General features: G+C 39.5%; 1 protein-coding gene across 3 annotated transcripts in view; it reads right to left on the bottom strand.

Moving 5' to 3' along the window:
• Positions 1-9,974: 9,974 nt before the first annotated feature.
• VWC2 (von Willebrand factor C domain containing 2) overlaps positions 9,975-14,174 on the bottom strand; it is a 1,471,707-nt gene continuing 1,467,507 nt past the window's right edge. For all 3 annotated transcript variants that reach the window (XM_073676624.1, XM_073676622.1, XM_073676623.1), the window contains one exon: positions 9,975-10,366. In XM_073676624.1, the coding sequence (XP_073532725.1) occupies positions 10,316-10,366 (51 nt within the window). In that variant the 3' untranslated portion in view covers positions 9,975-10,315. The remainder of the gene's footprint in view (positions 10,367-14,174) is intronic.

Raw genomic sequence — 14,174 nt, 5'->3', positions numbered from 1 at the left:
GTCTGAAGAGGTGTTTACTCAGAGGTCTGCTCCAAAGCTTCAGTGTCTGCAAGTCAGCGTAGTAGCCCAGCTCTGAAGCAAGCTACACCGCCTGTGTATCTAATAAGAATTTTGAACTGCATCTAGCCTAGGCAGACTGTGGGGACCCCCAACCAAACCCAAACACTCAGTCCCCTTATCGCCCCCCTTTCCTTGACAATACAACTGGATGGGTGACGATCGGTCACAGCTTTATTAACTCTTTATACTCATTCCATTAGAAAGGCATTTTATTTCTAAAATAATTCAGCTTGTTGCAGCATGCCCTGTGTCTCCACACCGGCAAGTTGGCCAACAAGTGTAACTCTCCAACATGTCCTTTCTATTTCCAGGCCACAGAGGATCCTGCGTACTCGTATGCAGGACTCTGACCCCCATCCATCACTCTTAATGCTTGTTCCACTCCTTCCTGGAGTCCTGACAGGAATATGTCCAGTCCAATATCCATTAAGTGAACACCGTCGGGACGTATGAGGCCTGCTTTATCTCCTTCCAGTTGTCGGTGTCGTATCACTACACCGCCTCTGTCTCTTCTAAATTTTGCCATCCGAATATTTATTACCCGCCTTGTCCGTTCGATGGCAGTGATGTCTCGCGTACCTTGCCATACCGCTATCGGCACAATCTCTGAAGCGCTCAGTCTCTAGTTTCATTATTGCCATTAGTTATGCGCTCTTCTGATGACCTAGGTCATTTACCCCGGCATGTATGACTAAGATGACCGGACCTCTTGCCTCTCTCCCTACCTCGATTACCTCCATTAGTACCTGTGGCCATTTCAGGCCTCTAATACCTATCCAGTTGAAATATATGTTATGAAACTCTAATTTCCTCCCGCCTGGGCAGACTTTCGCCCTTTTTTCTGCCCAATATATATACGAGGGCCTATCACCCACACTGTTGGCTTAGCGTCACCTGTAAAAGAAACAAACCACATTAGGATAACAAGTCCGGTCTTACGTATCTCACCAAACACGTGGATCGCCATCTCCCTATCCTCTGAACTTCCGTTTCTGACAGTCTTGCTCTTGATGCTTCCGTGGCCGCGCCTCTGCGGAATGAGTGTGTCCCGTAATCTTTGGGGTGGTTCCCTGCCGATGTTAGGCATTTATTAAATATAGCTTGGAACTCGTATCTTGATAATGGCGTTCCATCAATGTGTGATAGGAAGAAATTACTTTGTGATCTGATGGTTATATATGTTTTTACTATTGTTACCCGACTCAGTGTACCGTTTGTGGGTTGTAGAAGTAACCAAGTGCCCCTGCCCGCTGGAACCGTTTTCGATTTGTGTATGCGTAGACGTATTGCATTATTGGCTATGACTACGTCCTGGTGTAATAAGCCTCCACTGGTGGTAATTTTGGATTGAGGGACTAATTCGCTTATGCATAGCGCCCCGAAGAAGGCGATCGCAAATGCAGTAGACAGTAGTGTTGCTTCAAATTGTGAGTGTCATGTTAATGGTGTTAGGGATATGATGTGAGAAATCAGTTTTAGTGACACGGGATGGGATGTCTACACTCCTGACTTGGCTGACCCCTTTTCCACCCTTTTATGGATTGTCTCATGATGAATGTCTTTGTCACATCTCTCCAATTCAGTAGTTGGAAGTGATATGCGCTGACGCCCCTGATATGCCCCTCATCATTAGCTGGTTGAGAAATTCTATGGTGACTTGTAATCTGGCTTGTTCACATTGGTCAACCCGTCTGCCTGCTACTAGTAGAGTCCACTCTTCCCATGCCTTACCGTATGCTTGCCACGTCGACGGGGCAACTGATGCTCTGATTAATGGCATCAACTATTCGCCACTAGATCCCATAGGGAGGGTGGGCAACTGTTGCCTGATGGGTGGGCCTTGGGGAGGAGCTCTGTGAAAATCTGCCAATTGAATTGTGATAAAGTGTTAGCAGCAGCTTTAGACCCCTCAGCATCGTGGCTAAATACATTGTGTTTTAGGCACAGGAATGATAGCCGGCATAGTAGGCCTAGCACTGGGAGAGACGATGATGCCATCTTATTAATGCAGTGCGCTAGGCTGCTGTTTTTTGTTATGAAGCGTATATTTTTGGTAGCCAGGCGCGCGCCCCTTATTACTATTGCTACCACTATTGGGAAGAGTTCCAGGAGTGTCTGTTTTTTCGTCAGCACTTGTTCTGCCCAATACGAAGGCCATAAGCTTGGGCACCATTTGTTATTTAGTATCGCTGCATATCCGTACAGATGGGCTACTCCAATGAGTAACAGACACTGCTACAGGCCCAAAAGGTTTTACTTGGCTAGATGCAGTAAAAAATTGTTATTAAATACAAAGGTGGTATAGCTTGGTACAGATGGGCTACTACAATGAGTAACAGACACTGCTGCCGGCCCAAAAGTATTTACTGGGATTGATGCAGTAAAAAATTGTTATTAAATACAAAGTTGGTGTAGCTTGGTACAGATGGGCTACTACAATGAGTAACTGACACTGCTACAGGCCCAAAAGTATTTTCTGGGCTAGATGCAGTAAAAAATTGTTATTAAATATAAAGGTGGTGTAGCTTGGTACAGATGGGCTACGACAATGAGTAACAGACACTGCTACAGGTCCAAAAATATTTACTGGGCTAGATGCAGTAAAAAATTGTTATTAAATATAAAGGTGGTGTAGCTTGGTACAGATGGGCTACTACAATGAGTAACTGACACTGCTCCAGGCCCAAAAGTATTTTCTGGGCTAGATGCACTAAAAAATTGTTATTAAATACAAAGGTGGTGTAGTTTGGAACATATGGGCTACTCCACTGACTACCAGACACTGCTACTATGCCCAAAAGGTTTTACTTGGCTAGGTGCAGTAAAAAATTGTTATTAAATACAAAGGTGGTGTAGCTTGGTACAGATGGGCTACTACAATGAGTAATAGACACTGCTACAGGCCCAAAAGGATTTACTGCGCTAGATGCAGTAAAAAATTGTTATTAAATACAAAGGTGGTGTAGCTTGGTACAGATGGGCTACTACAATGAGTAACTGACACTGCTACAGGACCAAAAGTATTTTCTGGGCTAGATGCAGTAAAAAATTGTTATTAAATACAAAGGTGGTGTAGCTTGGTACAGATGGGCTACTACAATGAGTAACTGACACTGCTACAGGCCCAAAAGTATTTTCTGGGCTAGATGCAGTAAAAAATTGTTATTAAATACAAAGGTGGTGTAGTTTGAAACATATGGGCTGCTCCACTGACTACCAGACACTGCTACTATGCCCAAAAGGTTTTACTTGGCTAGATGCAGTAAAAAATTGTTATTAAATACAAAGGTGGTGTAGCTTGGTACAGATGGGCTACTACAATGAGTAACAGACACTGCTGCTGGCCCAAAAGTATTTACTGGGATGGATGCAGTAAAAAATTGTTATTAAATACAAAGTTGGTGTAGATTGGTACAGATGGGCTACTACAATGTGTAACAGACACTGCTACGGGCCCAAAAGGATTTACTGGGCTAGATGCAGTAAAAAATTGTTATTAAATACAAAGGTGGTGTAGCTTGGTACAGATGAGCTACTACAATGAGTAACAGACACTGCTGCCGGCCCAAAAGTATTTACTGGGCTAGATGCAGAAAAATATTGTTAATAAATACAAAGGTGGTGTAGCTTGGTACAGATGGGCTACTACAATGCGTAACAGACACTGCTACAGGCCCAAAAGGATTTACTGGGCTAGATGCTGTAAAAAATTGTTATTAAGTACAAAGGTGGTGTAGCTTGGTACAGATGGGCTACTACAATGAGAAACAGACACTGCTACAGGCCCAAAAGGATTTACTGGGCTAGATGCAGTAAAAAATTGTTATTAAATATAAAGGTGGTGTAGCTTGGTACAGATGGGCTACTACAATGAGTAACTGACACTGCTACAGGCCCAAAAGTATTTTCTGGGCTAGATGCAGTAAAAAATTGTTATTAAATACAAAGGTGGTGTAGTTTGGAACATATGGGCTGCTCCACTGACTACCAGACACTGCTACTATGCCCAAAAGGTTTTACTTGCCTAGGTGCAGTAAAAAATTGTTATTAAATACAAAGGTGGTGTAGCTTGGTACAGATGGGCTACTACAATGAGTAATAGACACTGCTACAGGCCCAAAAGGATTTACTGCGCTAGATGCAGTAAAAAATTGTTATTAAATACAAAGGTGGTGTAGCTTGGTACAGATGGGCTACTACAATGAGTAACTGACACTGCTACAGGACCAAAAGTATTTTCTGGGCTAGATGCAGTAAAAAATTGTTATTAAATACAAAGGTGGTGTAGCTTGGTACAGATGGGCTACTACAATGAGTAACTGACACTGCTACAGGCCCAAAAGTATTTTCTGGGCTAGATGCAGTAAAAAATTGTTATTAAATACAAAGGTGGTGTAGTTTGAAACATATGGGCTGCTCCAATGACTACCAGACACTGCTACTATGCCCAAAAGGTTTTACTTGGCTAGATGCAGTAAAAAATTGTTATTAAATACAAAGGTGGTATAGCTTGGTACAGATGGGCTACTACACTGAGTAACAGACACTGCTGCCGGCCCAAAAGTATTTACTGGGATGGATGCAGTAAAAAATTGTTATTAAATACAAAGTTGGTGTAGATTGGTACAGATGGGCTACTACAATGTGTAACAGACACTGCTACAGGACCAAAAGTATTTTCTGGGCTAGATGCAGTAAAAAATTGTTATTAAATACAAAGGTGGTGTAGCTTGGTACAGATGGGCTACTACAATGAGTAACTGACACTGCTACTGGCCCAAAAGTATTTTCTGGGCTAGATGCAGTAAAAAATTGTTATTAAATACAAAGGTGGTGTAGTTTGAAACATATGGGCTGCTCCAATGACTACCAGACACTGCTACTATGCCCAAAAGGTTTTACTTGGCTAGATGCAGTAAAAAATTGTTATTAAATACAAAGGTGGTGTAGCTTGGTACAGATGAGCTACTACAATGAGTAACAGACACTGCTGCCGGCCCAAAAGTATTTACTGGGCTAGATGCAGAAAAATATTGTTAATAAATACAAAGGTGGTGTAGCTTGGTACAGATGGGCTACTACAATGCGTAACAGACACTGCTACAGGCCCAAAAGGATTTACTGGGCTAGATGCTGTAAAAAATTGTTATTAAGTACAAAGGTGGTGTAGCTTGGTACAGATGGGCTACTACAATGAGAAACAGACACTGCTACAGGCCCAAAAGGATTTACTGGGCTAGATGCAGTAAAAAATTGTTATTAAATATAAAGGTGGTGTAGCTTGGTACAGATGGGCTACTACAATGAGTAACTGACACTGCCACAGGCCCAAAAGTATTTTCTGGGCTAGATGCAGTAAAAAATTGTTATTAAATACAAAGGTGGTGTAGTTTGGAACATATGGGCTGCTCCACTGACTACCAGACACTGCTACTATGCCCAAAAGGTTTTACTGGGCTAGGTGCAGTAAAAAATTGTTATTAAATAAAAAGGTGGTGTAGCTTGGTACAGATGGGCTACTACAATGAGTCATAGACACTGCTACAGGCCCAAAAGTATTTACTGGGCTAGATGCAGTAAAAAATTGTTATTAAATACAAAGGTGGTGTAGCTTGGTACAGATGGGCTACTACAATGAGTAACAGACACTGCTACAGGCCCAAAAGGATTTACTGGGCTAGATGCAGTAAAAAATTATTATTAAATACAAAGGTGGTGTAGCTTGGTACAGATGGTCTACTACAGTGCGTAACAGACACTGCTACAGGCCCAATAGGATTTACTGAGCTAGTTGCAGTAAAAAAAATGTATTAAATACTAAGGTGGTGTAGCTTGGTACAGATGGGCTACTACAATGAGTAAGAGACACTGCTACAGGCCCAAAACTATTTACTCGGCTAGATGCAAAAAAAAGTTGTTATTAAGTACAAAGGTGGTGTCGTTTGGAACATATGGGCTACTCCACTGACTACCAGACACTGCTACTATGCCCAAAAGGTTTTACTTGGCTAGGTGCAGTAAAAAATTGTTATTAAATACAAAGGTGGTGTAGCTTGGTACAGATGGGCTACTACAATGATTAATAGACACTGCTACAGGCCCAAAAGGATTTACTGGGCTAGATGCAGTAAAAAATTGTTATTAAATACAAAGGTGGTGTAGCTTGGTACAGATGGGCTACTACAATGAGTAACAGACACTGCCACAGGCCCAAAAGGATTTACTGGGCTGGATGCAGTAAAAAATTGTTATTAAATACAAAGGTGGTGTAGCTTAGTACGGATGGGCTACTACAATGAGTAATAGACACTGCTACAGGCCCAAAAGTATTTACTGGGCTAGATGCAGTAAAAAATTGTTATTAAATACAAACGTGGTGTAGTTTGGTACAGATGGGCTACTTCACTGACTACCAGACACTGCTACTATGCCCAAAAGGTTTTACTTGGCTAGATGCAGTAAAAAATTGTTATTAAATACAAAGGTGGTTTAGCTTGGTACAAATGGGCTACTACAATGAGTAACAGAAACTGCTACCGGCCCAAAATTATTTACTGGGCTAGATGCAGTAAAAAATTGTTATTAAATTCAAAGGTGGTGTAGTTTGGTATAGATGGGCTACTACAATGAGTAACAGACACTGCTACAGGCCCAAAATTATTTACTGGGCTAGATGCGGTAAAAAATGTTATTAAATTCAAAGGTAGTGTAGCTTGGTACAGATGGGCTACTACAATGAGTAACAGACACTGCTACAGGCCCAATAGGATTTATTGGGCTAGTTGCAGTAAAAAAATGTTATTAAATACAAAGATGGTGTAGCTTGGTACAGATGGGCTACTACAATGAGTAATATACACTGCTACAGGCCCAAAAGTATTTACTGGGCTAGATGCAGTAAAAAATTGTTATTAAATACAAAGGTGGTGTAGTTTGGAACAGATGGACTACTCCACTGACTATCAGTCACTGCTACTATGTCCTAAAGGTTTTACTTGGCTAGGTGCAGTAAAAATTGTTATTAAATACAAAGGTGGTGTAGCTTGGCACAGATGGGCTACTACAATGAGTAATAGACACTGCTACAGGCCCAAAATGATTTACTGGGCTTGATGCAGTAAAAAATTGTTATTAAATACAAAGGTGGTGTAGCTTGGTACAGGTGGGCTACTACAATGAGTAACGTACACTGCTACAGGCCCAAAAGTATTTACTGGGCTAGATGCAGTAAAAAAATGTTATTAAATACAAAGGTGGTGTAGCTTGGTACAGATGGGCTACTACAGTGAGTAACAGACACTGCTACAGGCCCAAAAGATTTACTGGTCTAGATGCAGTAAACAATTGTTATTAAATACAAAGGTGGTGTAGCTTGGTACAGATGGGCTACTACAGTGAGTAACAGACACTGCCACAGGCCCAAAAGGATTTACTGGTCTAGATGCAGTAAAAAATTGTTATTAAATACAAAGGTGGTGTAGCTTGGTACAGATGGGCTACTACAATGCGTAACAGACACTGCTACTGGCCCAAAAGGATTTACTGGGCTAGATGCAGTAAAAAAATGTTATTAAATACAAATGTGTTGTAGCTTGGTACAGATGGGCTACTACAATGAGTAACAGACACTGCTACAGGCCCAAAAGTATTTACTGGGCTAGATGTGGTAAAAAATTGCTATTAAATACAAAGGTGGTGTAGCTTGGTACAGATGGGCTACTCCACTGACTATGAGACACTGCTAAAGGCCCAAAAGGTTTTACTTGGCTAGATGCAGTAAAAAATTGTTATTAAATACAAAGGTGCTGTAGCTTGGTTCAGATGGGCTACTCCAATGAGTAACAGACACTGCTACAGGCCCAAAAGTATTTACTGGGCTAGATGCAGCAAAAAATTGTTATTAAGTACAAAGGTGGTGTAGCTTGGTACAGATGGGCTACTACATTGAGAAAAAGACACTGCTACAGGCCCAAAAGGATTTACTTGGCTAGATGCAGTAAAAAATTGTTATTAAATACAAAGGTGGTGTAGCTTGGTACAAATGGGCTACTACAATGAGTAACAGACACTGCTACAGGCCCAAAAGTATTTACTGGGCTAGATGCAGTAAAAAATTGTAATTAAATACAAAGGTGGTGTAGCTTGGTACAGATGGGCTACTACAATGAGTAACAGACACTGCTACAGGCCCAAAAGTATTTACTGGGCTAGGTGCATTAAAAAATGGTATTAGATACACGGGTGGTATAGTTTGCTCCACAGATAGGCTACTCCACTGACTAACACACACTGCTAGAGGCCCAAAAGGATTGGCTTATCTAGATTTAGCTAAATGCTGTGAAAAACACTTGCACAGCACTGGCACAGACCTGCCTGGCAAAAAGTGCTTGGAACTGCTGTAACCTAGCCCTCAAAAGGGCAGCAATTCCAACTAGTCCCTACTCCCTAAACCTATCTGTCTATTTAAGAGCAAATTCGCTTGCAATTCACACAGTTACAAAGTATAGCGCCCACAGCAGCAGCGGTGCCGTCTAACACTCAGCAGCAGCAGTGAGAAAATGGTGGCGACGGGGAAAATGGCTGGGTCTTATAGGGCAAGGACATGTGACATACACAGCCAATGACACATGCCCTTGCTTTTGTGAAAAAAAGCACTTCGCTGCGTGTGTGCGCTGCTGATAGGCTGACAGATTGCACCTCCCCACTGTAAATGCGGGAAAGAAAAAAAAAATGGAGATCGGCATTATTTCTGCAGAGATCCATCCCCTGCCCCTCCCCCCGCCCACTCTACACTGAAACTGTCTATTAACATTGATTAACAGTATTACTGTGAAAAAATCCAGTTATGATTTTGGTGCACGAACAGTTATCGAACATAACCTCGAACAGCCGGATTTTTTGCAAATCGTTCGGGTTCGTCGAACGGCTCGAACACCGCCCAAAACAGCTCGAATTTGAGATTGGCAAACAGTTCGAGTCGAACACCGCTCATCTCTAGTCTTGAAAGACCCATATTTCTCAGGCTTTTAAGGAGAAATGCATGTACAACATATGTTGGCTTCACCCTTAAATAAGGGCCCCCTGATTCTCACCTGTTTCTTCACAGAATGATTGACCTCACTAATTGAACTGCTATTATTTTGAATACACCCTTACAATTAATTATTCAAATACACAGACTCAAAAACATGCAGATCATGAATGCTGAGCCTATTGGTTTTCTTAGAATCTACTGTACCAACTGGTAAATTGACATGTGGTAATATAATTTATACCAAAAACAGTGATTAATCTGGTCATATTGGACTGCTATTATTTTGAACACTATTGTATATATATCCCCCATCCTGGTATATATGTCTCTTATCCTGTTGTATATGTCCCCCATTCTGCCACTGTTCTTTAATTCATAGAAAAAGAGAAATTATCCTACTCACCTACCCACCACTCTCCAGCCATGCAGCATCCTCTTCTGAAGCCGGCAGCTGGCTTCAGCATGCAAGCGATGGGAGTGCATGACGTCATTGGCATGTGGCCTCAGTCACATCTCATGCACGCCGACATCAGTTAGCCTCTGATTGGCAGGTCTCTGGACTACAATACACTTCAGCTGAATATGCATTCATGGACGCACATCCTGTTGAAGTTTGTCCTGGCATTGGCGCATCCCTCACCCACATGGACCCAGTCACGGTCGAAATCTCTGCGACCGTGATTGTTGCGCCCCTGATTTTGTGTGCAATTGAAGAACAAATAGAAATTCAGTTAATTTGATCTGTTGTGATTTTTTTTGTATTTATATTTGATATTTTTTTAAGAACCATTAGTTTTTTTAAACGCTGGGTAGCAAAACTCAATAAATGCACAGCATTTTAATTGTATTATCTATATAAAACATTTATTGATCTGTAAGGATTTATAGATACATAGAATATTTAGTGTAGTTAAGTAATTACTGTGAAAAATACACATTTATTCAGACAGAAATCTATATCTTAATTTTTTTTCCAAAATTCTTATATTTTACATTTTAGAAAGAAATACAATGGTAGGAACAGTTTTTTGTCATTTTACTTTTTGTCATTTGTTGCTTCCAGATTGTCCTTTGCCATAAGTCCATTGATAATGCTGAGTTTTATCCTGTTATAAAAAAATTATATCTGTTTGCATTCATGTCTAGTGCATAATGCTTGTCTTTCAATTCTCCAGGTGCCTTCTTCGTAGGTACAGTGGCATATAGTGCATTCATCAGTTTTTATTTCTCTTCCGGCTGGGATAACAACAGTTTCAGCAAAACAGTTTGGTCCTACAAAGAGAAAAATATTAAATTCAATTAGATGTCTTTAAAAGTTAATTTTCATTCAGTTAATATAAAATGGTATTAGGTGTTCTTGAATTTAATTTACAATATTCTTCTACATGTTGATATATCTTGGCAGAGTTCCTATGTAATCACTGATTAGCGATCATTAACAAATATTAAAATATAATACAATAAATGCAATAAATCATTTTTAATGTGATTTGCCTAACTGAAAAAGCTCAGATCCAAGCGATTCAAAAAAGTCAAGTCACCAGTTTAGCATAGCATCTCTTCTGAAATTAATGAATAAAATGGCAATTGGATGTTACCATTATTCCTGTTGATGGAAAATTCCAAGGAAAAAAACAAATCATGCAATGCAAAATTAAAAATCCTCCAGATTAGCTTTTTCTCTGTGTACTTGTCTGAGAGCTGACAATTTCTCTTTAAATCTCCTCTACATACAGTATACTATGAGCCAGATTCACTAAATGAAGCAGTTTGCATGCCAGTGTTAATTAATGGGACTCCTGATCTGTGTATTTTCTCTCAGCTGTATTCAGAGTAAGTAAAAAATTGTACATGTTTTTTTTTAGTTTTCAGGCAGTACATCCTATCCTATCCCATTGCAGAGCACATTGCGAATATACATAAAAATAAAAGCTTGTACTCTGGTGCTGCAAAACACTTTGTCACCATACACAATGGTGACATATCACATTTAAAATTCTCTGGCATCGAGAAAGTCAAATGCACTGCCAGAGGGGGTAGTTAGCAAAGGCATCTCGCTCTGAGCAAAGCCTTTTGCATTTTAAAATTTAAAATTTTTATATGATGTACAATACAAACTTATATTGTGGTACCACGTTAGCCAGAAAAATTGATGTAAATACTTTTATGCCCAAAAAATAACAAAAGTATTCTCAGAGTGAGTAATCCTGCCTGAAAAAGGAGCCTCTGTGCTCTGAAAGCTTGCATATATATATATATATATATATATATATATATATATATATTTGTTTCTGGTTAGCCAATAAAGGTTTCACTGCGGGAATACATTTGTCATTTTTGGGCATAAAAGTATTTACATAAATTTAGATACAAAATTTCCTAAAGGCATAAACTTCAGAAATGATTTATTCTTTATTTATTAATCGGATTTGTGTTTCCTATTTGTATTTCATGTTTGGTATAATCAGGAACAGTGCTTGTCGTGTTGGCTAATATAAGCAACACCCATGACAGAGTGATTGGTCTAAATATGTTTAAAACTAGATGTTGGTCATTGTATGATATACCATGACTAAGGGCGCTATGTATGCCAAAAACGCGTTGATTTTTTAAGTTTCTCTATTTCTCTTTTTTAATGGACTGAAATAAAGATTGATATTCAATTTTTTTACCGGTTGGAAGTGCCGAACATCTTGTTTATGTTTTAAATCTATTCACACTATTATCTTATCTGGATGTGCACCTGCTTTTCATCTTGTTGTAGGATTACTGCACACCAACTGCTTGATTAATAATGTTTACATCATTTTTCACTATATTCCTATATTGACCTATTTCTTCGATTTCTTTCTCTTTGGTTCTAATATGCAAATTGCCCCTTCAGAGAAAAAGAGGACTTGTACTCTACAGCGCCACCTATTGGAAGCAGCAATCCTAAAAGTCACAACCAACCCTTTGGTAATTCATCGTGGTCCATTTTTTTCTGCTTACCCTCCACCACCTTGAAAAAAAGCAACCACTTCTCTAGTCCCCCCTCCTCTTCCAATTTCCAACTTGTTTTTATTTAAAGGATATATACACTTTTAGAGGCATTTTTTTACCCAAGTGCATGTACTTTGGGTAAAAATATTGTTTGCATTTGGTTTTCATTAAATAGTTTGCACAGTTTGGCTTTTACAGGTTTTTTGTTTCACTCAACATTGATGGTTGCAGAATGAGCTAAGAATCCTCACTAAGCTGATTCTGATTGAGAGTTGGTATCTTTTCTTTGGTGCTTTCTTAGCTCCTCTCTGCTGATTTATTACCACCTCAAGGTTGATGTTGTCTGTAGTAGTGATGAGTGAATCATTTCAATGAGAATCAAATTTGTGTCAAATTTTTGGGAAGTCATTGAATGCAGTGAGTTCGAACAATTTTCCAATTCATTTTCCATGAATCACCTAAAGCGAATGCCAACATTTTAAACAGTTCTAAAGACTGGATGGGTCAAAGAAGGCTCACATGGCCTCAAGTGCGGCTGGACTCACTTCCCCATAATGCATAGTGAGAGGACATCACAGCTCAGCCATAAAGATAAGGAGAGAAAGCCATAGGACACTGAACACATTGTACAGAGAGTGTATGAGACAGGACAGCAGTGAAGATGATTAGTGTGTGAGGAAAGGAAAATAAAACAGATTTAATTAATGAGGAGTTGTTGCTGCTTGTTTGATTAGTGTAGTTATAGTGCTGCTGCTGCCGATGCATTTCATTTACATATTTTATACAATTATGTAGACGTAAGCCAACAATATTGCTGAAAGAAAAAGGTAAAAGTTCTCTGACTGCCTTAAAATGTGTTGTCTAAAGCAGTGCGGATACTTTTTTAAAGCCTGTTGTATCAATAAACCAATACTGGAGCCTGTTGTCGCTGTTAATTTTGTTAGGCATTTACATAGCATTTCTGGTCATTTTTGGGAATGGGGGAATTGTGTAAAAAATAAATACAAAAGATGTTTCATTGTATGACAGTCTCTCTGTTTTGCAACTGCTATTTTTTGCATTCAGTTCTATTGATCAAATTTGATATACATACGCACCACAATAACACTATGGCCAGTTGTCGCTGTTTTTTGGGGAGTGCTGTTTACCTATAATTTGTTGATAAATCATTCTTGGGAAAGAGAAAATTGTAGTTCAAAATTGTGACAAAAATTTATTTAATTGTAGCAAAAATGTAATGAATAAGGAAATTAAAAAAAAGAAAAAACCCTATATTACATGCAGCGCCTACCATCATGTGGGAGATGCAACCAGTAGAAATACCAATGACACTAGTACTACAAATGCAGGCCAACAATTGTCCTCCTTTGTCTTCAATCATCTCAGTTATAGCTGATGATGTTACCCCTTACAGTGACTGTCTGTTTTCACAGTATTAATTAATCTTTTCAACTGTGGATTTTTGATTCTGCCAATAACATCTCTGTTTTTTCTTACCCTTGGTTGTTTAAGCTGCAGTACTCCATGTGCTAAGGAAGATATTTCCCAACAACGTCTTCAAGAAGATGTAGTATACAAGAATAGTCAGAGTTTTGATATGGATGAGATGGGGGCCGAGGAGGTGGAGGACATGACTAAAAACCTAGCTTTGTTGGTGATCACAGTAGTAATGGCACTGGCAGTCATGGTGGTAGGGTCACTGGCAGTAGAATTCAACATGTTATGTGTCAGGGCAAATATAGAGATGGGAATAAGTCAGAAATTATAATGATTGCATGGAGGATAGGACCTGAGAACCAGATCAGGTTGACAAGGAGGTAATGTCATTAGAGGAGAAAAGTGATAGAATCAGCCAAAAAGAGCGGAGCCAATGTTTGGACAAAAAAATCTTCCAGGGACATATCACCTTCTTCTGTGGTCTGCTTGGAAGCAAGTAATGCCACAAATCCTAATGGTGGATAAGGCTCAACTGTACTTTAAAGTTCTGGTCATGGTCATTGGTGTAATGACAACTATGTGCGGTTATCTTATGCATGGGAATTTTTTTCTATGTTGCGAGAAGACTAATCCATTGCAATGTGTAGGCCTTGTAGCCACA

The sequence above is a fragment of the Phyllobates terribilis genome, unplaced genomic scaffold (assembly GCF_046119375.1).
Source record: "Phyllobates terribilis strain yellow unplaced genomic scaffold, ASM4611937v1 Scaffold_4__5_contigs__length_816908805, whole genome shotgun sequence".
In the NCBI taxonomy this organism is placed as follows: Eukaryota; Metazoa; Chordata; class Amphibia; order Anura; family Dendrobatidae; genus Phyllobates; species Phyllobates terribilis.
The sequence above is the reverse complement of the archived record's forward strand: the minus strand, read 5'-3'. Positions and strand labels throughout refer to the sequence as shown.